At 41.9% G+C, this 27,236-nt stretch overlaps 1 protein-coding gene across 2 annotated transcripts in view; it reads right to left on the reverse strand.

Moving 5' to 3' along the window:
• PAMR1 (peptidase domain containing associated with muscle regeneration 1) overlaps window positions 1–7,123 on the reverse strand; it is a 56,604-nt gene extending 49,481 nt beyond the window's left edge. Inside the window, exon 1 of one of the 2 annotated variants that reach the window (XM_015632001.3) lies at window positions 6,171–7,123. In XM_015632001.3, the coding sequence (XP_015487487.1) occupies window positions 6,171–6,243 (73 nt within the window). In that variant the 5' untranslated portion in view covers window positions 6,244–7,123. The remainder of the gene's footprint in view (window positions 1–6,170) is intronic. The other variant, XM_015632002.3, reaches the window with a different exon arrangement.
• Window positions 7,124–27,236: the final 20,113 nt, after the last annotated feature.

The raw sequence follows: 27,236 nt of genomic DNA on the forward strand, positions 1-27,236 counted from the left end.
GAATAAGTTGACCTTGAGGTAATATTTAGTGTTAAGAAGAGAGCAGCAGATCTTGGCCCTTAAAAAAATGTAAAAATACGCTTGCTGCCACCTAGAAATGCTCACTTCTTTTGTCTCAACTTAAACAATGAAAATAAACTGTCTTTTGATTTACTGACAATTTAATTCCCTTTCAGGCTCCTGGTTTCTGCAGTTTGGGCAATTTATATAGCCTTGACAAGGAAATATATGGATTTGAGATTTTTTTAAGTGACAGTTTGACGCTAGTGGACGCAAAATAGAAGCGTGGATTCAAATCACAGTAGCAGAGGCTTCTGCCTTCTTGGGATGAAACCTCTGCTGCTGTGATTTGCATCCACACTTTTATTTTGTGTCCACTAGCAACAGCTGTTCTAGGATTTTCTTCACAAAAATCATGGAATATATTATTTTGAGGTTCTGTAGAAGCTATTCTTTAAAGAAGTATGATTGAAGAGTTTATGCATCCCTTTAATAATAGCAGGATCCCTTTTGTTATATCTCTGGGCTACCAAAAAAAAGGCAAATAAAACCTTTGCCTCAGAAGTTTAAGAGGGATATGCAGAGAGTCACTTATGTGTGTAATCAATGTTTGTTTGTGTGGCTGAGCTCAGCCTGTGCTTCAGGGAGGCAGAGGCATAACTCTGCTCCCCCTTGTGTGTTTGGGGATGGGCAGCCTCTGGCAGCTCCCACACACACACTTGGCCAATATTACCCCAGAACAGAAGAGAATGAGGCAGAGAAAAGTGGGGGAAGATTTATTGACTGAGTAAAATACTGAAAGCAAGACCTTGGCCAGCTGTGGCAGAGATAATTGTGGGGTGTTTTGTGAGCTTTACTTTGATAACCTTCCAAAGCAGGCAGTCTGGCTTGCAGGCAGTGACTGTGTCTTTGATTTTGGGACAAGCCGGAAGAAGCTGCTTGACAACCCATGCAAAATATTTAGCTGCAAAGACCAAACAAGACTCTGGACAGGCAAATAAACAGTGGATTAATTTATGAGATTTTAATGATGGAAGAAAAGCCCATTAAATCCAGGCATAAACAGCTCACATGGAAGCAGCTCAAGACCATGGAAACCAAGCAAGAAATGCCTGTGTTGGGAAAACACACAAATATCCAGGGCGTGTGCTGGAGGGAAGACCTGCTTGGCTCAGGAGATGGCACAGCCCAACACAAGTCTTCACCTGATGCTTTGGGTCCAGCCTGAGCAGGACTGTGAAATGGGAGAACATTTTCAGGTTCAGATGGCAGCACATTCATGCTTGCTACCTACATCTGCACCTAGCAAGACCTCCTAATCACTTCAGCATGTCAGATCCTAGAGGCTGTCTAGGATTTTGTAGGACACCAGTTGGAGGCGATGCTCCCAGACAATGTCCTTCTTGTTGGCAGTGTCAGCCCAACAACAATTCGCCTCAGTGGTGCTGCTGCCTCCCCTCATCCCTGGGACTGAGATCAGGCCTAAAGCTTTGATGATTCAAGAACAGATTCACACGAACATTCCTGCCTTAGGGGTGGGTCAGGCCACTCATCATGGTAAAATGTCAGCTTCAGGTGACTAATCTTTTGCCATAGTGAATTTGTATATCATAGATACCTTGCTAGAAGGAAAGGGATTTCTGCTCTGAAGATCTGAGAGCTGGGATAACTGTTTAACTAAGAACTAAGGTGAATTGAAGCAAGCCCAATTGCACCAATTAATCTCTTGTGTCTTCCACTTCTCTGGAAGAATGAGGATTTTTTTAGAGTACAGCCTGTTTACACTGATATAAGCTGGTGCTGCTGCTGAAATGGGACTTTTTTCTCCCTCCTCTCCCTGACTTCCCATTCCCATCCCTGTATTTGTGCTGACAGTAGCTGCTATGTGGAGGGATCAGATGACTGATTGAACAAAAAACCAGTTTTCCACATCTGTCCTTGGAGGGAACTTCGTATGCTACAAGTCCATTCTGTTATCCTCCAAAAGTTTTCCTCCAATGACTTAATTTATCCATCAATACATTGGTAAACACTACTTAAGCTCAAAGAAATTTTATTTCAAATTGCTTTGAAAACTGCAAACTGCTGCTTTTTCAAAGTGATTATTTAATCCATTCATGTTCTGCAGATGAGAACATCTCCCTTTGTATTTGATTTCATCTTAACTTTTCAACATACTGGTCAACAAAAACTACTGTCTTCTGCTGAAGAAGCAAGCAGTTGAATTTGAAGGAGCAATTTCTTAAGCCTGTTAGTAGGGAATGTTTGACCATGTAATAATTCTGAAAGGATTCTCTAATCTGAAAGGATTCTTTAACTTCTCATTAAAGAAAAGACAGCTTAATCAGAGATGAAACCTTGTAGCAGCTTACACTTTCTTTAGGTCCATCACATTTTTCTGCTCCTTTCTTATTTGGCTCTATTGCCATTGTGCAGATATGCAAGCTGGGCCTCACCCCACAGAGATCAGGTGTGTGGACATTGACAACAGGAGATGCTCTGCGTGCAGCACTGGCTGAAACTGTGGCGTCATGGTGATGAATGGTAGAATTCTCCATTTGATTTCAGTGAGGCCAAGAGGAAGACACCTTGGAAGGGAAGAGGAACGTTCCCTTCAAAAGACTTTTACTGGGGCTCTTGGAAAATTATCTACCCCAAACCCTTAATAATAAAAGAAAATGCAGGTCTTTATTGTTAACCTTCTTGCCTCATAAACTACAAACTATTGTGCAAATTATGTCTATTTGTCTATTTGATGTGTTAAGAGGATGAAAGGAATAATGCTGTCTCTAAAACCACTTGCTTCTCTTTAGAAATTATGTGCCTATTACTCTTTGCAGCAGCTGGGCTAATTAAAAGAGGAGCTAAAATACATCAGTGTTTTAGTTTTGCTCAGTGTGCTTACTTTATGGTCACAGACCCTTGCTGAATAATTCAACTGCTGCTTCTACAGAGTCAGTTAGCATCCTTTTCTGCCAGTGGTGTGAGCTTTCACACAATGGCAAGTGGGAAGAGGCAAAAAGAAAGGATTTCTATTTAAAAAAAAAAAAAAAAGTAATCAAAGCCAGTGGGAGGACACAGGAGGAAATCTACAATACTAAGTGGAATCTGTCTACTTAATAAACGCACAGTAATTCAACTGTCTTTTTAAATACCCTCTTTTTTAATTTCTTCCTCAATATTTATGACCTGGCATTTGTGATCTTATTATTGGCGCTGTGGCCTTGTGGCTTCATTTGAGAAAAGCTGTGGCAGGAAGAAATGGCCAGGTTAAGGCTCTTCAGAAGTTGCCACATTACCCTTCAGGCTTTGATTCTTTCTGGGACCTTATTCTGGGCAGAAAAATTATACTAGTATGATCAGGAAGAGAATTTGTTTTCTCTGTGCTGCAAGACAAGGAGCAGGAACAGGTAATGAATGTAGAACTTTTGAGTAAGTGACAGCATTGATGATGTTAGACCTCTGCAATAGGGGAGAATGTTTTCAAATCTGCAGAGAAGAAGCAGCTGCAGTATTGAAATTCATGACCACATAACATGAGAATGTACTCGTGTCCTAAACGTAGAGGAGAGGCGCTGGACCTTCTTGTCTTGAGGACTTGCCTCTCCTAATGGTGTGAGACCTGCAACATGTTGACATCTTAACTTGCAGTTAATGCTGCCCAGATAGAAATAGTCCAGACAGACAGCAGCAACCCTCCTCAAACTGTAGTCCTTACAGCTCCCGTGGAGTGTGCAGTGCAGCCCTAACCAAGGACTGAAGATGCCCTCATCCTGCCAGGCCTCAGTCCCTGCTGATCGCTTGCCTCCCTGCCCTTCCTTCCAGTTTGCCCCTCACCAAGTCCCTGTTCTTGCAGGAGGCAGAGGGGCATCCACATGCCCAAAAGAGGTCCTGCTGCTCAAAAGACAACTGCATCGTCCTGTGGTGCTCAAGGGTCCTTCAAGGCTGGTGGAGAGGAAAATCCTGGGCATTGGCAAGTTTGCAGGGACTCCTGGGAGCTACTTGAAGAGGCCTCAGGGTCAAAAGTGAGTAACCCCAGCTTTTTTTCCAAAATAAAAAGCAAATCTCTTTCCTTTTGTGCATGCTAGGAACCTAAACATGTGAACTGAAGTAACCCATTTGCTAAGATTGAATGCATCTGGATGTGTCTGAGTGCATCTGGCCTTCACTTCTCTAGACAGAGGTTGGAGGGGGAGGGGAAGAGAGGTTGGGAAGGGTTTAGATAGGCAGAAACACACAAAAACACACATATATTTTTAAGGAAACATGAGTCACTTGCACTCCAAGTTTATTCCAAAAAATAAATTCCCAGACCGCCCTGACTTCTGCCCCCAGCTCTCGAGGCAGGCCCTGTGCAACTGGGTGTGATAAATAGGGATAAAAATTGGATACATCTGTGGGGAGGAGACAAAATGCTATTTTCCAACCTGCCCTGACATGTTAAGGCCACTGCACTTTTGAGTTGCTCCCCTGTGTCTGAAAGCCCCTCCTGCTGTGGCTCTCGGGGAGCTCCTGGCCCCCGCATGTGCCAGCTGTGTGGCAAGGCAGTGCCACCAGCTGCTCCAGCAGCAGCAGCAGGGCAGGGGAGGCACGGCAGGGAAGGGCAGGGGGCGAGGGGGACAGCTGAGGTCCATGTGTCCCACAGGCTCTTCTCACGCTGCTCCTGGAGCATGAGGAGTGGCTGTTGGGGGAACCAGCACCCTCCCTCCAAAGCTCACAGCCCCACAGCCCGTGTCCCACTGGCCAGTGTTGTTCTGTCCCCTGCCTCCCCTTGTCACCGCTGCCGAGGGGACTCAGCGCTAGATTGTTCTGCAGACCAGATTCTTGACATGAGAGAGATGTGCTGCCCCTGCAGCAGGAGGGGTTTATGCCCACCCAGCTGCCTGACAGCCACAGCCTGTGCCCAGGGATGCTCTGCCACTGGCAGGGCTAGTTCTGTGCCACTCCAGCACACTTGCCTAGCCAGTGTGCAAGGTGGCACACGTCTGAGGGACGGGCCACTGCAGGGCCAAGTCAGTGCTTGTGGCACATAGGTGGGGAGAAGCTCTCTGTGCTTGTGACCCAGGGGCAGCTTTGGCAGGAGGCCAGCCTCCCAGGATGGCTGCAGCTGCTGGTGGCCAGCCTGGTGGGCAGATGACCCTGGTCATCACCTGTTCCCTGTGTCCTGAGAGGTCAGCAGGGCAGAGCCGCTCTGCTGCGGCCCCTGCTGAGGGGGCCTCTGAAGCACCATCCTTGACACCAGTTCTTTACAGTCATTGAGATCTGGGTGCCTGCAGATCTAACAGCTCCCCTGGTAAGAGAGTCAGCAGTGCCGGAATATGCAGCAGCTTCAAGGGTGGGTGACTTGAGGGCACCTCACCTCCCAGTCCTTAGGGCTGCAGCTCCCAGGAAAGCAGCCTGCAATGCTGACAGCTGGCTGCTGCAAGCAGGTCTGGACACCTCCAGGTGTAAACAGCCCAGGTTCGTGGCCATAACTACAGCAAATTTACACTCAACAGTAAATGCTTTTTCCTCAACTTTATCAAGATAATGCATGCTGGTTCAGCAGAAACTAGGATGGGACTTGAGTATAAAAAAGATCATTCTGCTTTAACAAGGCTTCCCCTTCAAAAGAATAATATTGGCAGAACTAAATCCCAGATTGGAAACAATGTGTGGGTTTTGTTTTCTTTTTTTTCCTTCACTTTTTTCTCCCTTGCCTTCATTCTTGGTGTTTGGGCTGGAGAGGAAAAGTTCTGTGTTGCCAAACTAAACAAATTACGCTTTACAAAAACTTAAATGCCTCTTTTTATCATCATGTCCGTAGCACTGAGTGTTGAGAAAATAAAAGGAGTAATAAGCAAAGTGATTGCATACCTTTTTCTTAATGGCCATTGGCAAACAAATTCAGCCAGTTGTTTCTCTTTAAGGCTATTAAGTTTGCCTGAAAATCATTCCTGGTTAAAACTACACACACACACACACACACACGCACACACACACACACACACACACACTCCGTGCTGACAAGAAAAAAGGTACATAAAGCAGAACCCCTTCTTTCTATTACTGCTGTCCCTGCAGATCTCTCTGCTTCCCATGACAGCGCATGAGATCAAACCCCTCTGAGCACGCTGAAGGAAGGGGACTCATTCGACCATGCCGGGAACACACACGCTCTCTTACAGTACCTCTTGGCAAGCAGGAGATGAGCAGGAGCTGGAGAAGAGTAAGTCCTACAAGTGTCCAGGGTGCTCGCTCCATACTGCCCAGGCCAGTGCAGCGGTGTGACTGCTCGGGAAGGGAAAGCAGGCAAACAGCTTTTACTGGGACCTCACCAGCTCCAGGCTGCGAGGGATCTCGGATTTCAGACCTCAGCACGCTCCCATCCTCACCAGAGGGGAACTACCTTCAAGAGACTTCTCAGGCGTCCAGAAGCACACGTCACCCCAAACCTCTCCAACTGCTGCCTTAACCCTTTCTGGACTCTGGCAACAGATCCTTTTTGTGACGGCTTTATTGGCTCAGTGCTCAGAAAAGAGGTAGCAGCTTTCCTTATGTAAAGAAAGATGTTTTAAAGTGGAGAGAAAAAGAAATGCAGCTATCTCTTGAGATGAGCCATCCCAGTTGCTGCGGGTGAGCTGAAGTTACAGACATCTCCAGAAGGAGGCACTTTGTCCTTGCTCCAGTTGGGCTTGTGGATGCATCCCGAGGGATGACAATACTGGGTGTGGGCTGGGTGCAGAGACAGACTCCTGTCCCACAGTCCTGCGATTGGGCAGCCTGGCCAAGTGACATGCTTCACTTTACGACATGCTTAAAATAGACATGCATTTTTATGGTGGGGCAGATGAATGAATGAGACTCAGTAGAAGTTCACTCCACAGTGGATGAAAACCACAACACACAAAAGGAATCACTTGGCATACATGTGCTTGTGCTAGTCAAAACCTTTTTACTGTCCATTTCTGCCAGGAAATGCAATTTTGGCAATATTGAAATGTTTTGTCGGAACGTGTTGATATTGAGGAAATGTTTAATCCAAACAAAGGAGACCATTTAGTTTGGATTTTATCTTTGTGTCATATTTTGTTTTGCCTTTTCTATTAGCACATGCTACCGACTTTTTTCTGGTCTTCAACCCATATTTCATAGCAGCATACTTAATTTTCTATAAAATTTTTCTTGAACAATTTTTTTATACTTTCCAAAAAACACGTGTTTTACCTCTAAATCAGACTTTCTCAAATTGATTTCTATAGCAAGATTTCAAAATTTACATATATTATTGGGGGGGGGGGGGGGGAAATTGAAAAATTGGCATTTGCTTTAGAGTAGCAGATTAAGTAACCCAAAACACTTAAACAAATACCTACAGCAGTTTGTAAAACTCAGACATGTTGAGCAGCCTCAAAAATTTGAGAGCCGTTGCCAGTGGAAGCCTTGAGTAGTTCAGTGCAGTGCAAAATCTTCTACACCCTCAGGTGGTCTTTCCTGGGGTGAATTCCTTTAACCAGACATGTCTCTAGTTTAGGCTTGTCTGTCTGCCAACCTCTTGGCTTTACACTGTGGACAGTCTTTTCAGGGTTTGTGCACCTTCCATATAAAACAGTACCAAAGCTGTTATTTTTCCAAATCTCTTAACAATGATACAAACCTACCATTGGGAATACCAATAGAAGAAGACCTGAGATGGGTGCCAAGATTTTAACCATTATGGTGCATAATCCCTGCTGAGCCAGCCAGGCTGCTGTGCTGGATGCTTTGCAGCTCAGGAAGAGGTCGCCAAAGCTCTCCAAGTCCCATTGGGTCTTATTATGGCTCAGTTACTACGTTCTCCTGGAGCCCTCACGTCTCTTGCCCCAGGGTCCTGTAACTCTGCCTTGGTGGTCCCTTGCTCCTTTCTGATTGTTCATATATATGCTCTAAATGCCTTCCTAATTCCAGCTTTGGGTTCCTCTAACAAACCACTGCTGGTCAGTAGCAGGAGGAAAAAAACTGAGGAAAAAAATAAACCCCCAAGAGTAGATGAAAACAGTGAAAACAGGAAGCTCTTACATCTTCACAAAGAAACACTAAGCTATTTTAAAGCCTGTGGAATCATGATTAGTTTATTTCCTAGCCATTCTTTCCAGTAAGCAATTAAATTATTTAAGCTAGTAAGACCTTTTTGGACTGCAAGTTGACTTACAGATGTCTGAGGCTTAGATACCTCTGAGGAGGAGGCTCATGGGGATGCAAGCCAAAATCTGGGTTTGGTGTGTAAAGTGAATGGAAATCACAGAGCACTGAATGAGGCTGGACACAAAGAAACAGAGTTTTAAGGCCAGACATAGAGGATTTAATACTTGGTTTCAAAAAGGCCAGAACCACTGGTGAAAATATACCCACAAGGGCCGCAATTATTCATTTGAGTCAATTCCTGTGAGACATTCAACATAGCAGAAAAGGAGTAGATGAAGTTGTGTCTTTGCAGGAATCAGCTCTGCAGGGACTCCTTCTGTTTTAGGGTGGGAAAATGGTCCTTCTGTACTAAGAGGGTGTGAATTAAAGGGTTAACTGGTAGATTTATGACATCTTTTTTTCCTTTTTTTTGTCTCGGAGGGAATGTAATTATGCCACCAGAAGATACAACCACACTCAGCATTACTCTACAGTGCTTAGCTTAGCTTGGCACCTTGCAAAATCAGTTTAGTTGGTGGATGCACTGTCTCCTTAGAGAATGGCTCAGCAGCCAAACAAGAGAATTCAGTCATGAGCCCACAAGTTTGCACGTGGCCTATTTACACGGGTGTTCTGTTGGGATGTAGCTTTAGTCCCAGGAATGACTCTGGGCAACTCACACATGCTTCTTGCATTCTTATTAAGAGGCAAGGACCAAACCAGGCATAGTGCACCAGCCAAATATTTCAGGTTGTATGTAATCCCCCGTGAAAGAAAGCTAAAAGCTCTTAACCATGTGTCTGTGCTGCTGAGGAATCTCACTGTAGCATTTGGCTTCAGTGTTTGTATCTGCCTTGCTGTTGAATGTAAAGGTTTGGAAAGTACATTCTACTGAAACTGAATTTTAAAACAGAGTGCTGCAAAAACTGTTATTTTGTATTAATAATAACTGCCAAGTACCTAGCAATCCATTTCAACCTAGAGTAAAATAAGAACTTTAATAATTAATAATGGTCAATTGACCACTGAATGAATGTGCAAATATATGCAATTAGTACCACCAGCTCATGTTTCTAATTTGCTATGAAATCTGAGAAACAGTGTGTGGTCCAACCTGCTAAAACAGAAATAATGCCATTATTTTATACTGGGGAAAAGTGACGTGCAGGGATATGAGCTGAGGCACATATCCTGAAAAACAGTGGCAGGTCCAGAGTGGAACACAGAAACTTCATCCCATTTGGTACTTGTAGCTCTGGACTGTCCTGCTTGAGAGGACTCAGTGAAGAATAATTAGGGATGGATATATAGCTCTGAATAAATTCAGTTTGGACTTGAAATAAAAATTACTGCTTTTCAGTCTTAAAATTTTAGTGAACTTTTTATTTCCCCAAAAACTACGGAAATCACTCATTTCTGTTACTAGTTTCTGTTCTGTTACTGGAACATTGCCAGAAAAAAATATGCTTTTGTGACTTCTGCTCAGATGATTCTGTCCCAAATGTTCTTAATCATCGTCCAAAGCTCCAAAAGTTCTGCTAGGAGGAAATATGAGATTTTCAGTGTTATTCACTTCTGCTACTACAGATTAGATGCCTTCACAGGACTTCCTTCTTACAAGAACATTTGGAGCCCATTTCTTTTTTACAAGCAATATTCCCACTTAACTAGAGGAGTCTGCTGCCAAAGAAAGAGTTTGAATCATCTGCACTCAAACATGATCCCGAGAAGGTTGTAGGAATTGGATCTTGAACTTTAGTGACTGCCCAATAATACCCGTCCCACTCAAACAATGTATGAAGGAACCACTGGAAAGACATCATAAAAGAAAATGGACCCTTTGAGAGGGTGAGAAAGGATTTGTATCTCAGAGGGAAATGAAGTCCAGATGAAACTCAGATCTGTTGCTTTAGGAGTAACAGCGAGAGAGGTTAATGAAGGATTAGCACTAATATTTTGCTTCTCCCTTCAAAGCATTGTTGTCCAACAGGGAGGATCCTTTTAGAGGAGAGATTATAAAGTGTTTGCCTTTAAAATAAAGCTTTTAAACTATATTCCAGACCTTACTGGAGTATCTGAGGAACATTTTATAAATTCCTAGGATTATCAAGGGTATACTATGCCCTTTGGGCTTCAAGTTCTGCTGAATATGTGCAATGCAAATATCCAGTATTCACAAATTACATTGGAATTGTGGCAGCCTATCCACACAGGCACTTACAGATAAGGGCCCTTTGTTTGGTTTTTACTGGCCTGAGCTCTACAAAATATTCCCATCTCTCTGTGAGGTGTTAATCCTGTGACTGAAGCATTACAGTCCAGGAGAGCTAATTGGGTGTGAATAAAAGTGGCCAAAAGAGGAAGGAGCTGCAGTGCCAGCACACAGTACAGCCCTTGACCTAATGGGACATGTAAATGATGCTTTGTTAGAAAGCATTGTATTTGATAATGTATTTGTTAGAAAGATTTTGTCAGGGAAATTGAAACAGTTTAAAGTTTAAAATCCCAAATATATTTCTGGACAGATCAGCAGAAAAATATGGCCAGAAAAATATGGCTGCTTAATGGGACCTACCAAGCAGTATGCTTTTTTCAGTTTTTATTACGTCTTTGTTGGGATGTTTTTTTCAGTGATCCTTCTGTGTTTCACTTCTATATATGATCTATGATAATCTTCACCATAGCAACGTGTAAGAAGAGAAACAGGTGGAAGATTTGGCTTGAATTAAAACTTAACAATCTGATATTACTGTCTAAGGGGATAATAAAAAAGGGCTGCAATTATTTATTTCCCTTTGTGGAAATTAACAGTTTGTAGATTCAGTTGTTCTTATGATACACATATTTTTGGTTTGAAGGTTAACAAATAAGGCTTTCTAGGTTGAATAAAACTTTTAGTCTGTATAGCAAATTCAAACTGATCACCAAAACATCAGAGACACAGAAAATTAAGAATTGCTTTGATTTTATTTAAGTTGGACCTATGGTCTTGTGTAAATGTGAATCAGGATGGAAAACAAGAAAAGACCAATGTTTTGGGACAAAAACTTTGCCATGTTACACCAGGAAGGCCAACTGCAGCATAAAGTCCAGTCAGATGAATATATGCATGAAACAAAGGTGAGAAAAATGTATGTGGGAAATAAGTGGTGGAAGGTCAGCTTTTCAGAGGTGCTCATTATCTGATTTTTCAAATTGTAAAGGTAAAAGTAGAGCAGCTCTGGAAATACAATTCACACAAGCTGTAACTGTATTGCAGCTAGGTAATGGAGATGATGGAGTGATGTAGGACTTGAGCAGTGCCAACAAATTAAGAGCTTAGTCTGAAGTACTGATTTTTTGTCATCTTCTTTTCTCTTTTCATTGATCCTCATAAAAACTGAAATTAAGGCTCACTTTCTCTATCCCCGTAGGTCAAATTTGCCAAAATGTCCTTAGGAAAGTTCTGTGAAAACATCTATCTGAGAACAACAGTGAAATTATAATAACAGTAACAAAACCATTCACCTTTTATGCAGTTGTTTTACATGTCACACGAGTAAATAGTCAGGAAATGTACAGTGACACACCATTTATTTTTCTGATGCAACTTTTGAGGGTTCTGCCATTCATCATTTAACACCATCTGATGCTAATCAGTTCTCAGGTTTTTTGTACTTCTCCCTTGGTTGACTTGACTGACTTTGACAAAAAGGGAGAGACTGAAATAAGATGAAAAAGATGATAAAAAGAAATACATATAATGATTCAGAAAGAAAGAACAAGATTACTCTGACTAATAGATGAAGTGGCTGAGATCTTTCAGACCAGTAGTCTGTTCTGAGAACAGTTGGACAAGGTCACCAGGGGATTGCAAAATCTGATCTCATTTTATAAAAGTATATACTGCTCAAAATCCCAGACCAATGTGCAGTCATGTCATCAATTTTTATTTTAAAAAATAATCATCACAATCTTCAGCTACTGCAAAACGAAGTGCTGAGAAGAAAGTTGCTGAAAAATATCATTTTATCCACTTTTTCTGTCCCTTCCAAGCACTGATGTGACAGCTTGACAGTCCTGATGGTCCTGTTCCCACATGGTTATTCTTCACGTCATCCTTGTCATCTTTGAACTCTGGTGTGCCAGACCACAACTGCTGTTTCACTTAAAAACTAAGAAAAAATTTCCTGACAGTTTTTCTTTTAGTATTTTTTAGGCAGTGATACTGGGATATGAATCAGCTTATACATTGTTAAATTAACCTGGGCATAATTCTGAAGCACAAATCCCATCCACTGCCCTTGCATAATTCTTAGAGGAAAATTTGATTTTGTGAAATCACCAGCTGTGGCACTTTTCAGGAATGCATCCTCAGCAAATACAGGATATATTTGTGTCAGGAAATCCCCCTCTGTGTATTGAGTACCACAGAAGAATGCATGTTGACATAATTCTGCTACTTACATAGCTACATAAACTGGGGAGGTTTAGAAGACTTATAAGCTGTTACTCAAGTGAAAATACTCTGTATACAAAAAGTGTGAACTAAAATGTTTATTCAAGTTAAAAGAAGATCTTGTGTAGCTCATGTCTTTTTAAAATATCCATGAAGATACTACACAGTGCTGAATGGTATTTTAAGCTCTGACCTAGTAAAGACTTAAGCATGTGCCTAACTTTGGCTATAACAGTAGTCTCATTGAATTCAGTGGGTCTTTTAAGTTTTTGAAGCCTTCAAGTACCAGTGGATAGTCATAACTGAAACTGGGAGAAGAAGTGTCAATGCCAAGGGTGACATGGAAAGTTTTCTGCCCATATCCTGGGATGGCTGAGCTTCCCTCACCTGCAGAGGTGTGAAGCATCGCCATCAGTCCCGCAGTTGCTGCCCTCGGCCCTCATTTTGCAGTGTGCTGCCTGCTATGTACAAGAAATAAAAAGAAATAAGTTCCATCAGAGCTGATTCCTCTCTGGGATTCCCAGCAGACTAACACCATAACACTGCTTCAGAGACACTGGAAGAGTGACAGGAATTTCTAATTTCTACATCCTTCAACATACATTGTTAATAAGTGCATCAGAGTTTTTAGCAAGTGTTCATGTAGAAGGTTCCAGGATTAGAAATCAACACCGCTGGTTCGCTTTAAAGATTGAAAAACCTAAGTTGAAACAAAAGTAAAAGATTTTTCCACACTGTTGTTGTCCCCCTTGGCTTTTAGCATTCAGTGGCGTGCAAGTTGACAGAGAGGGTATTGATTTTTACTACTTTGAACATTTCTTCCTAGAAAAGGAGCAATAAAAAGGAGTAGAAAAGAAATAGTAGTCGTTCTTGTTTTCTCCAGAAGGGCTTCAATCTTACAAATTTGAGCAGTAAAATAAAGGAGTAGTCTATTCCATCACACGCTGTCCTGCTTGAAAATCCACCTTTCTCCATCTTTGTTATTATTTCTCTATCTTGAAGCCACAATGAGAGCACATGCCTCATGACAGCACAGGTTTAAACTTCCCATATGACACCTTCACGAATTCCTATTGCACTGTAACACAAAAAAAAATAAAAATCAAGGAAAGAAAAAGTTTACACAGAAAAATCTGCTTCAAGTAGTTTAAACTGCTTCAGGAAGGACCTTAGAAGGGCCAGTTTTGGGTCCAGTAGAGAATTTTTGGTTTGTGCTGCAAGATCATTGACTATGAGGGGGGGAAGGGGTTATTGCTATATATTTAGTTCTGTCCATAATACCAGTGTTTACATTCAGTCACTGTTTTGCGTGTGAGGAATCTCTTGGCCACTGACATTTGGTTTGATTTCTTTTCATGTATTTTTAATCAAAGGAAAACTTGATGCAAAGCCAAGCAGATTGTGCTGGTTTGGGCTGCCATTCGTCATGAAGTACAATATTGTCTGCTTCTGCAAAGTGCATGTGCCAGAAGGGTGGCAGGAACTGGCCTTTGGTGCCAGCCCTGCTCTGCTGTTCAGGAAGAGTAAAGCTGCTTTATGTGTTTTATGATTTAATCAAGGAAAATAAGCCACATGAGCCTCGCTGTAAACAAATAAATTGAATACTAAGATTCATATGAAGGAGATCTGCATATTCCCAGCTATCCCAGGAGTATATTTGGTATTATCCTCTTCCTCCCTGTGATCACAGCTAAGGTGGACCCACTGCTTCCTTTTACAGCTTTTCTCTTTGAAGTATGACCTATCCACTGCAAAAAGAAGAAGAAAACATACATAAAAATGCCTTAATAAACAGTACTCAAAAATCAGTTGGTGGGACTTTTTTTTTCCCCTGTGTGTAGGCACATAGTAAAGATTTTAATCCGTTTAAGATCCTTTTATAAGGTCACAGTGCTCAGTGTGATTAACTAGATATGAAATGTGGCAGGCAATACATTCGTAATATGATCTAATCATGTTTGGTAGTGCAGGGAGGGAAAGAAAGAAATTGGCTGAGAGAAGATTGCTTAAAAATTGGCAACCTTGCAAATACTGTAACTTCTCTATGGAAATATCATCAGAATGATGAGCCAGCCATCTTTTCCAAGCTTGTGCAGAAATTTTCCTTTCAAAATATTTGTGCCTGAGAGATAATGGATGACTTCTATTACTGGATGGCTCCTGCAGCGCACTTTCAGGACTAACCTGAAGTATCCCCTGCTATTTCATTATTGGACCACAAACTGCTTTGCCAAAAAGCCTCAGGCCTCAATCCTTCCTTTTTTTCAGGCCTAGAGCTCATAGATCTGCTGGAATATTGTCACATAAATGCAGCCAGGCCAGAAAAGATTAAGTATCCTTTTTGTATAGCATTCTGCCTCCAGAAATGACCAGATAATTCCTTATTACTTCAACAGATAAAACCTGTAAACTCATTGGGATAACCTTTCTAGCTCACAGTTCTATCTTGTTCTCTACTAATAGAGGCCAGCGCAGCTCCTGAAGTGTTTTTGGTTTAGTAATTATATTTCTTACCACTTTCTCTCTATATATATATGTTTAATACCTCTTTTAAATGTATTAAGGTTTTGTTCCTGGAAATGTCTGGTGGAATTGATCTATTATCTAACTTACTTTGTACCAAGAAATAATTATCTAGTTAGGTTTGAACTTCCTACATTCTCTTTCATTAAATTACCCTTTGGTTCCCCAAAGCCAAGACAAACAGTTAAACCATGCTTCTCTAATATTTTCTTGACTCACCAGGTTGCTATTTTTTTAAAAACAACACTCATGAGCTTCTTAATTGCTACAAGTTTGGTATTCTTTACCCTGCTTTAGCCTTTTCCTCTCCATCCTTTAGTTCCACAGTATCCATTTGAAATGTGTTGACTGGGATGAAGTGAGTATCCCACAGGGGTCATTCCACTGGTTAGACCAAGGCATTGCATCACTCTCTTGATCATGCTCTTCTCTGTCCATACTTGCTGGTGTGCTGGAATGCTGCTGCCACTGTAGCCACCACCTCTTTGGCCTGCCCAGAGCAGGATCCAGCTCATTTGCCTGTCTTTCTTCCTACCTCTCAGACAGTTTTGACCCATAAACTTTGTTTCTGAGCCATGTTTGTTTACATTTATTTCTGCCCTTTTATAAAGCACCTTAGAGAAGAGGCTACAGGGATGTCTGAGCTATGACAACCACTCATCCTCTACCCACTGCTTTACTCTCCTGCAAATTCACTGGTTTTTTGTCTTGCAATACCCCTTACTATTCTGAGCCTGGAGATCCTCCCAGCATCATCACAACTGTCCTCATCTGCTGCAGCCTCAGATGGTTCCTGCTGAACTTCTGTTTTCACCTGTGCAGTTCCATTTTTTATGATGTGGATCTCCCATGCAGCCCAATAAGCAATCATTGTCATCACCTATTTTTGCCACAGAATTTTTATTTTTTTTTTTTAATATGTCTTCATGCCCTTCTTCCCCATAGGCTCATATGCAGGTACTAGGTCCCATTGCAGTATCGAGTGTCTGAAATTATTGCACCAAAATTATTGCTTACGTGACAAATGAGAAATAATAGCACTACTGTCAGTAAAGAATGATTCATCATTCTGTAGGGCTTTGGCAATGTGACAAAGGGAAAATATTCCGGAAAGGACAGTATTTTCCCAGTGTTGGTAAAATGTTCAATAAAATGAATATGATCTCCCTAGAGATCATGGGCAATGAACATCTAATTTCAGCCTTTACAGGAAAAGTGTCACTGTTTCTTTTATTCTTTGTAAATCCACAGAATAAGGAATGCATTTATAGAAGATTAATATCTAGATAGTGGGTTTCCCAGGAAAGGTATTTACCATTGCTGCTCTCTCTTTTGACTCTTCATAAATTTACATGGGTGTTCTCATTATTAATTGGTGCAGCCTTGGGCACACACTATTCATAGAATCATAGAGTCATGGTATATCCTGAGTTGGAGAGGATCCACAGGGATCACCAAAGTCCAACTCCTGGCCCTAGACCAGAAAACCACAGTATATGCCCCAGAGTGTTGTCCCAAAGCTTCTTGAACTCTACCAGGCTTGGTGCTATGACCACTTCCCTGAGGAACCTCCCCCAGTGCCCAACCACATTCTGGATAAAAAAACTTTTCCTAATATTCAACTTAAACCTCTCATGACACAGCTTTATGTCGTTCCCTCAAATTCTGTCACTTGAGGGTCATTCCCTCAAGTTGTGTCACTGGTTACCAAAAAGAAGATTCTCACTATTGAAGATACTCTTTAGCATTGAAAATTGCCTTTAATTTGCCCTTTTTCTGTTGTGTAAAATATGTTTTAATTTATGAAGCACAGAACTAAATTACTGATGAGCCAGTGTGACAGTGAATGCCATACCACACTCCAAGAGTACTTTTACTGGAAGCAGAAACCCTGCTTTGGAGCAGTGCTTCAGTGCCAAGCATGAATCCCAGTGTCCAGAGCTGCTCAGCCATGGAAAGTGGGGCTGTGAGCATCTCAACAAGTGCCTGCCAGAAAAAAAAAAGAGGTGCCACTCATTCAGACTTACTGATAGCCTGCCTAAGGGAAACACTTTGGGACTAAGGGCTGGCTAACAAGTGTTCATGAGCTTCTCCAGCTTCCCTGCAAGGGAAGTGAAACATGCTTAACATCAAAACAAAAGGACCAGAGGTTGGTGGTGGGCTGTATAAAACAGGAATTCACAAAGGACAGGAAATCTTAACAGGTGAGAGGATCAAAGAAATGTTTTCACAGTGGAAGGTCTTCTCCTAATATGTGGGAATAGGTAGTCAAAGCAAGCTGTTCTTCAGCAAGGAAGAAAAGAGAGAGAGAAAAATACCATGACTGAAACCAAGTAAATTTTATTTATTGCTCAATTCAAATATCTGTCAAAGAAAACTAGATACCTTTTTTTCTACTTTGTTCACTACTTTTCCTTTTTTATGTTTGCTTTTATTTAAGTAAGTCATTGCATTTTGCAAGGTTTTACATCCAAAGCGTTTACTTTCTCTGTCATGGGAATTACAATATTATCTTAAACACCCTCCAGGCAGAAATGCCAGAAAGAGAGACTCCTACCCCTGTGGCTGGCTGGTTTGGGCAGCTGCACCAAAAACAGGCAAACCCATCCTGTGGTAGAGCATACACAGTCAAGAAACCTCTCAGAGGGATGCTTATCTTCATTGGGATAATAATTACCATTGAATGGGTCCTGAAATGCTTTCTTGAATGGAGATAGACTGGAATATCATTTCAAGATCATAATCTGGTTTAAACTGGCCTATCAAATACGAGGTTTAAAAAGTTTTCAGATGTCTCCAGAAGTGTGGTTATTTCTGGCATAAGGGATTGATTAGCTGTTGGGTTTTTCCTTATCCTTTGCTTTTTTCTTTCCTAACTCAGACTCTTATCCCTGTGTAATAGAAGGAAAAGACATGATCAAAATTTCATGGCTAATGATAGGTTACAGGTGGAGGAAAATTATTGATCAGGCCAAGTGATATAGCTGGAAAAAACAGACAAGCTTTCAAGCACACAAGCATAAATGAGCCCAGAAGCTTGTCAGTTTTTCCCAGCTGTGTAACTTGGTATTACAAGAGCTATTTCCTCTCCCTATGACCTGGTTTGTATGGATCCTCTGGGGGCACAGTATGGGGAATGTGCTGGGAGCAAGGGGCCCCACTGAAGTGTCCTAGCATCCCAATTTATAAACTGGCACAGCCTTGGGTGAAAAGTGCCTTGTTGCCCTGAAATTGCTCTTAATTCAATCCACAATAAAATCAATTACAAATAAAAGCATTTTTTAATGAGATCCAAAATAGATAATATCGTCTCAAAATTTATGAAAGGCAAAGCTGAAGTTATGGAAGAAATCTAATTTAAGATTCATTAGGGAGGGACTCCCTCCTACAGGTCTTTCTCTCTGCCTTTCTCCCAGCAGTTCATTTCAGCCTTTCCCCATGCCACCCTGGCAGGGATAGTCCTGCCCATTTGCCTGTCCCCTCAGATTTAACCCACAGAAGGGTTCAGCTGGGCAGATTACCACACTCCTCAAGCCTGGTTTACCTTTGAAGCCTTCCAGAAAATGCAGGCAGGTCTGATCCACCCCTCCTGAAATCCATTTATTTCTTTTCTATCCAGGCATAATCCTGATTATTCTTCATTAAAATATGGATTGTTTTACTTTCCCTGCAGTGTACCAGGTGTTATTTCCTGTTCTTCTCTGACCACTTGCCCAAGCACTGTCCTTCCACATCCTCTCACAGCCATAAATGTGTATAACTTTGCATTCATGACTGTATGCTGAGCCCCACACAGCACAGTCATCGGTACCTTAACAAGTGTGCTTGATGTTAGCATCTCTGTGAGATAACCCCATACATCCCCAACTGGATCTTGACTGAAAGAAGACACAAAAGGAATTAAACACTTTTTGGCAATTGAAGATTTATTATTGTTGACTGTGAATATCTTTCTTCTTAACACACTAATGTAAGTATCCTACTCTCATGCCTCACAGCAATGAAAGCTTTCTCACAGCCCTGAGCAAGGAGATGATCACTATATCTCATTTTTTACTTGAGGGGATAAGACAGATGGGCTGACAGATTAACTTCACAAGGGTATTTGTCAACATGGTCCAAAATCAAATGCTTAGACAATTTTTCTTTTGCTTGCTTTTAAATTCTGGTGTTTCTTCTAAGAGCACCAGAAGCAGACTCCCATTGGCTTCCACTACTGCTGTCAGTGACCATCCTTCTGGTGGTCAAATCTTTGGATGCCAAGTGAGGAATCCAGGAAAAAACAAATTCAAACAGGTGAAAAACTTGGCTTAAGAAGCCCAGATGAAGTGTTTGGGTTTTCTGTGCCACTCTTTAACAGAACTGTGGATAAAATCTGCTGGATTCTGCATGTTAGAGCAGAAGGTACCCTCTCTTTCTTGTATTCCCTGATTTAATTCTCCATAATACTGCCAATTTCTGCAGGATGTAAGGCAGATGTCTGACCACCTCCTACCCTTGGTTAAACACCATAAGGCAACATTTTACAAAGCTGTCCCCTTTTGTGTCATTTTAAACAAGATAAGCAAAGCAATTGGTAGAAATGCTTGCTTGGATGATGCGCTTTTGTTCAGGACTTTCAGTGCTCCCAGGAAACCCTGCTGTCTGGGCAACTGCTGTTTTGTTTTTATTCCATTTTTTTAAACATTCTGAGACATTTCAAGCCCAGAATGAGCTGCAAGGTCGGCTTCTCAAGGCTGAGGGTGAGATGCACAGCTGGGCTTCCTGTGACTTGGTGACTCTCCAGCCAGAAACTTCTGCCTTGACTGAGGCTCCCTTCTGACATTTGCTGAGATATAAGGGAAAGAAGAAAGGAGGAATGGCAAAAGGAAGTGCAGGGTGAGTCTGTGCTGTCCTTGTTCCTTTCAGAGACAAGCAAGAAAAGGCTTGAAAAGTGGGACATTTTCTCCCTCCTGAAAAACCTCCATTCTCTTCTTGTTTTTTAACCTTTCAAGCATCAGAAAGGTCAAGATTTATCAGAACTGCTTTTCCTTGTGGAAATGCAAGGATATCGGTGTTACTGGCTGTATAGAGCAGACTGAGATGAGTCTCCAGCAAACTGATTTTTTTCCCTCCAGCCGTCCATAGCACTGTTGCATTAAACATGTACTAACAAAAGACAGAATTTTAAACAGCCAAGATACAATTTACTTTTTCTCTAAGTTATTTGTGCCATACCTTTATCATAGATATCATAATCCTACTAGTTTTTAAGCTGTCCAGAGGGTTTATCAGGAAAACCTGTGGAGACAAAATCTGAATTTTTCATGTGCAAGGTATCTGCTGAAAGGTTCTCTGAGAATATCTGTAAAATGCAAACACTTCCAGGCTTTCTTTATAGGTAGAAAAATGCAAAGCAAAGACATCGACTTATGTGTTCCTCCCTTGGCATTATCTCCAAAAGCTGGGAAAATCTGTGTTTAAGTTCACCATGGAGGTATTTAAAATGTGTGTAGACAAGGTGCTTAGGGACATGGTTTAGTGGTGGAGTTGTCAGTAGTAGTTTTATGTTGGACTCAATCTTTTACAACCTAAATAATCCTATAATTCTACGAGTTTTCTGATTTCTCCTGCTCTGGATCTGTAGGCTGCTTTCCATACACAAGAGGCACACAACTGATGTAGTGAAAACCAAAAGTCATTCAGCCTCCAAAAGATACTCATCTGAACAATAATAGCTCTGATCCCAGTGCTATTAGAAAAGTCTTGGGTTCTACCTCCATGGAAAACATACCAGGTCTGTCTCAGGAAATGGTGCCACAGGGATGCCCAGTGCTCCTTGAGCAGCACTGAGTTTACCACAGATGGAAGATGTTCACGTGTGCACAGAACAGGCAGTCTTGTTGAAAACACTGCACTGTGTTGTCCTCTAAAAGCAGCTGTAACACAAGAGCCTGGTCCTGAACAAAGCTGTGTGAAATGTGCTCAGCTGAAATACAGCATTGCGTAGAATGAGTGTTACACACTTGAGAACTCTGGTCAAAAAGGATCCCTTTGTCTGAAAGGTACCTGGCCCCAGTTCTGAGGAAATTTGGATGTAATAATGAAAAACATAAACTGATATTTTTTTACTTTTTTTTTTTTTAACTTGGAAATTTCTGAAGCTGAGGGAACAGAAATCCACTGAGACAGAAGCCAAAGAAAAAGGTTGTCATTATTCTCATTTACTCTTTTACCCTTTCCTCATGACACCTTGCCAGGACACACATTGAGAAGTTTACCAGGTCCTTGAATGAAAGAACACAACTCTCTCTCTGTACAATGAAAGCAGGTATATTTCAGAGTGACACCAGGGAGAGATTGTCTTGCCAACAATGATATCTTTTGTACAAATGAGAGGCTTTATTCAAGAAGAAGATAGCTGTGATGCTGATAAAACTAATAATTTGTAACTTTGATATGATGTTTTTCCTCCAGAAGACCTCACAAAGGAGGGCATTCTTGTCCTATCATTATAGCAAAGGGAAACTTTTACAACAAGTAATGAAGGACCTAGTCTAAAACCAAATGGTAGATCGTGGGAGAAAAATAACCACTGTCCTGTTCCCATCCCACATGTTCAGCCTGCCCTGGGAAACATGCTGAAGGTAAGAGTTGCTTCCTCAGTCTGATCTTCTGAGGGAGGAATTAACACTCACGAAATTTCATCTTCTCCCTTTACTGCTGCTGCTCCTCTTCATCCCCTCTTGCCAGCCTGGCATGTTTTCTCCAAACCCTGAGCAGGCTGGACACAGAAACAGCATCACTGAAGAGGGCAGGTTTGCTGTGACTGCCATTGCTCTGCTGCAGTGCAGTCAGTGCTCTGAGCAGTGAGCTGCACAAACCTCTTGTACACACACACACACACACACACACAGCTCACATCACACACACACACATATACACACACACACACACACAGCTCACATCACACACACACACACACACACACACACACACACACAGAGCTCACATCACACACACACATACACACACACACACACACACGCAGGCACAGCTCACATCACACACTCTGCAGCTCACAGCAGCCTTGTTGTGTGGGAGTAGCCTGTCCTGTCCTCACAGCAGCAGATGTCCAGGCCATATGTCTCCTCCTTAAGAATCCTCACAGCCTGGGACAGTCTTACAGCAAGAGCCTTATGGTAAGGGCAAGGGCAGTGGGAAAATGCAATATCACCTTACAGGAGGAGAAAATACCAGTCTGGGAAAGAGATGCTCAGAGCAGCTGAATAAGAAACAGATATGTAGTCACTTGCCTGAGATTCAGGTGTTATTGGCATTGAGTGCTGAGAAGCAGTCTTGTGATGTCATTTTTTAAAATTAAAAAACAGATAAACTCGATCTGTTCTTTATAAGGAAATATGTCTTTTTCACAAAGATGATTTCCAATTTATTTTACATACATTATTAGGAGATAGCAGCTACAGGAGCCTGGAAATCCAGGTGCTGAGCTTTGCAATGCAGTGTGCTGCAAGGGAACAGCCTGGCAATAACACAACAAGCTCACCCAGTGATTATATGGAAGTAGCTTCACCAGATGAAGCCTCATTATGGCAGATGCTGTGCACACAGGGAGAGAATCCTTACCCAGATGGGTTATGGTCTCTCTAACATAGACACTTCAGAGCTTGAAGCCTTAATGAAAGGGGATGTCTTGTCAAGGATCTCAAGGGAGTTTTGTGGCAGAAGTGCAAACACAATAAATTCAGATCTGCTGAGCTAAAGCCTGTGACCCAGCTTCAAAAGCCCCTGCCTTTCACTGAGCAATTTCAGACTACTTTTTGCTTGTCTCTCCTCTCCAGATGTTTACTGGAAACTACTGTGGCATGGTGGTTAGAGATTCAGATCCACAAAGGAAATAAAAGAAACAAGAGAAACCTCCTTTGGGCTACTCTGGATAGAACTCAGGAGGTTAGGTATGGAAAATAGCTGTTTGCCAGGGATTTTGGGGTTGAAGGGAGACTTGTGAAGTGTTGTCACTAGGGCCAGGATAAACTTGAACAAACCCCAGCACATCCTGAACAGATACATCACTTTCAACAGAGTTGTCAATTAGTGCAGAGTAAGTCAGATGTCAGTGGAGAAAAATCTCTGCTCTTCAGGGAAGGGAGGAATCTCTCCGTGACTCAAGAGCAGATGGTCTGGCAGCAGCAGCACAGCCAACTCCTATCACTGGATTAACAAATTACAGAGATATGCTCCCTCCTTTGTATTTACAGCACATGACTGGAAAGAGGGCTCAGGAAAAAAGGATAATGTGAGAAGAACTCACATGTAACGTTAGCTGAGTGGCCAGAAGGAATTCTCATGAAAGCCAGCAGCCTGCAGCAGGATGCTGTCTGTCTCCCTCTAGCAGTTATACCTTTCTGTTGGGCATAGGATCCTACCTTCTCACTCAGGATAAAGCACAGCATTATAAAAAGCTGATATTTCCCTCTCTCTAATTCTCACTGCTTAAATTAAGGCTGAGCCTGTGTCTTTAAGCCCCGTTTGTTGCTTCTCTTGTTGCCATAGCATTTAGTGTTTCCATGTTCAAGATTTCCTTTTTTTTTCCTTCCAGACATTACCCCATCAGCACAATTCCAGACCTGGGATTCCAGCCACTTTTGGCTAAAGGGAAACTCATTTTTGTTGCTATAAAAATATCAAGCCATGTAAATGCCTGTGGCTCAGATTTAGGTCCTGTGTCTAGGAATAGCAGCACAGCTGAGGGTGAATAAGAGAAGTGAGGAAGAAGCAAACAGATCTCTGTGCATCTCATCTCATTTCTCTAGGTCTACCTGTCCTTTCAAGGACAGGGAGAAGAAAAGACCTTTGCCATCCTCTGGCACAGTAGCAATCCTTATGCTTTTGTCAGGGTGATTTTTGGGGTGGGAGATGCTTGCCTCAGGTCTGAGCCTCTGGCTGTCTATCTGGAAAACAGAAGTAGTGAATGGATATTTAATTGTCTTAGTAAAGTGTCTGCTGGTACAGGGATGGAAGATATGAGCTAAGCACAAAGTACCAGCAATACTAAGTTATTTCTTGCAGCATTATTAGCACTGCTTTCTGCAAAACATTGCTGTTCACTCACGCTGGCACTCAAATTATTTAGGCTGTACAACGTGTCCGTCTGTTACAGTGCACTACAGATTGAAAGAAAAAGATAAAGTACTCCGGGGAATATAGCATTAAGTTTTAACTAGCTCTAAGTAACTGCTACTGCTAATTATTAATGTTATACATTTCACTAAATTGCATTAAAATAAGAAAACATTCTTATCATTTAAATAGCTTAATTAGCTACTCTATTATGTCATATAGTAATATATCAGAAACAGCAGTACATGCTAGCCATGTATTGAGAAATTACATTAAAAATCCAGATAATTTTAGAACTGGGGAAAATTAAATTAAATTGGAAGTAATTTTTTTTTTGCAAACAAAACATTTCATACAGGGCTTTTTTTTATTTTAGCACTTTTTTCATTCAAATTCTATTCTTAACCCTCATGAATTTCAAGGAGAAGAAAATCTAAGAAGAGTCCTGGGACTTAACATGGGATTAAAATAAGAAGTGTGGTGCCAAATGCAAACAATTTTCCTGGTTTTTACCCACTTGTGTTCTTTTGTGGTTTTAGATGAATATTTCCTGAATACTCATGGGTTATGTCGCTCAGGGAAAACCCCTGAGAGAAAGAAATTTCAATAAAGAGCTTGTTGGCCTTACTGTGGTGATTTATTTTTATTACCACTTCATGAAGCAGTATCTTTTTGTCTTTTCCCATTTTTTTTTTAACTTTGCACATGAAAGAATGTCTCTGGCAAAGGGGAAACTAGTAAAATCCTCAGGGTGAAAACTTCTCACTTGAACTGTCTTGAGAGTCCAAAAGAAAAGAGGGCTAACAATAGAAGCAAGGCTGAGAAGTTGGGTAAGTCATGCTTAGGGAAGCAAAAAATGCTGATCAGCTGTGGGAATCCCCAAACCTCACTACCAGAGCACTGTGCAACAATGCAGGAACTTGTTGCAGCAGCAGCAGCAGTGAAGAGCCACTACTCAGAGAAAGCACAGCCAAATGGTCTGGCTTCCCTATGGAGACTCTTCAGAGAGGTTGATAAGGCTGGCATAGCACAAAGCAGGTCTGCAGCAGAGCAGGAATTATAGCTTCATTTGTTAGGCAGCCCAGACAAATGAATGGTGGACAATACCTGACCTTTACAAAGGGTCTCTAGCTGGGATTGCTGTTTTCTGCTTTGCTAGGATCCACAGTGAAGCCTATTAAGCTGCCAACCAGAAGCAGGAGGAGCTAGTAAGGACTGAGAGGTAGGGTGATCTGGATCTTCTCCTTTTCCAGGCTCCCAGGCTATCACAGAACGTGCACATTTCTGGGCAAGTCAAATTAGAGCCTGCAGTAAAACACAAGGGGGATGTAAAAAACATTTTCAAAATCAAGATGCACAATCCAGCAATATTGTCTGGTGCTGCACAGCAGAACTGCAGTTGGGAAAATCACACCATGGCTTGAGAGGGGAAAAGCTCAAGCTGCATCTAAAATCCTAATGACAATTTGAAAAGATCCTAAAGAGGATCCTAAATAAACATCCATACAGGCAGATTCTCACAAAGATTAGAAACATACAACCACATATGGAAACTGCACACTGGAAATCCTCAGCTCAAGCTTCCTATTAGCACTGACTGCTGGCAGCAGCACTGGGCTGCTGACTTGCCCCTGGTAGGGGCAGGGGGCAGCTGTGGATTCATCTCTTCTCTGAGCTCCCTTCTGTATATGACAAGCTAAAAAATGATATTTTTTTTTGTTCCTACTTCCTTGCCAGCCAGCCTAATTGCCCAGCTAATTGACCCCTCACCAGCCAAGTTAGTACACAAGCTAAATTCAATGTTTGAATTTCTACCAACAGAAATATTTTGGAAATTTAATAGCACAACTGTTCTACTAAGGCTGCCTGAAGGGAACTCATACCAACTTTTCTGGAGCAAAGAGTGATTTCATCTTCTGCTGTTTTATTTTAAAGATCCAGATCCAGATGATGTCATCTTTTTGCCAGTTACACTCCTATGTCAGCTGCATCCAGTCAGCTGCATCCAAGAACTGAGAATGTAAAAGTCTCTGAGCTCCAAGAAATGTCTCAGCTGGCATTTGACTCCCCTTGGCTTCTGGACACCGTGCACATGTGCACAGAAGGCCTTTGCTATTTCATCTCAAATCTGGCATCCCAATTTGTAGAGCTCTCATCACGAGGACTGGTTTTGATCGTGTGGTTTTGACTTCCCCACTCACAGTGATAGACACAAACACAAATGTCCAGCACACAGCTGGACAAACACATCATGGGATGGGTGAGCAGCTGGCTCACAGGATGGGCACAAAGGGTTACAGTGAGCAGGGTGGCATCAGATGGTGTCCTGTCACCAGTGGGGCTCCACAGGGCTCCATCCTCAACCCTGTGCTCTTCAACCTCTGCATAAATGACTCAGACACAGGACTTCCTCATCCAAGGTGGGGAAAAAGTCTCATAGAGACAAGTTTTGAGAGAGATGAGCTGTTTACTGCTATGTTGGTATTTAGACCGTCAAGCCCTATTAAAAACAACAAATCATGGAATAACTTGCATTTGAGTAGAGATTCTTAGTGATACACTGTCAGCATCTAAACAACATTTGACATTTCAGAGCATTTGACCATGAGCAGATTCTACCTTGATGTTTGAAGATAATAAAGCAAAGATGGGTGTTGCACATTAAATATTATTTTGTTTCCCGGGCAGAATTCATAACATGAGCTCATCTGAGCATGGCACAGCTGTAGTCTAAGTCATTACTTGAGCCTCATCCTCACATTGCATATTTAACCTAGTAAATATTGTGCTTTCTTTGGTTTTGGTGGCAGGAGGCAGGAAGTTCTCAAAGTCCTTGTGTGGGCTCCTGAGTGCTGCAGCTCCTGATGAGAAGATATACAGAAGGAAGGTCCAAGGTCCTTATACAGACTTTGTCCTTGTCCTTTGTTCTAGTAGGCAGAGTGAGCACCAAAAGTAATTGGAGATAATTGTTTCAGGTTGCCTGTCCACACAGCAGCACAGAGTGTGGAGGAGG

The sequence above is a fragment of the Parus major genome, chromosome 5 (genome assembly GCF_001522545.3).
Source record: "Parus major isolate Abel chromosome 5, Parus_major1.1, whole genome shotgun sequence".
NCBI lineage: Eukaryota > Metazoa > Chordata > Aves > Passeriformes > Paridae > Parus > Parus major.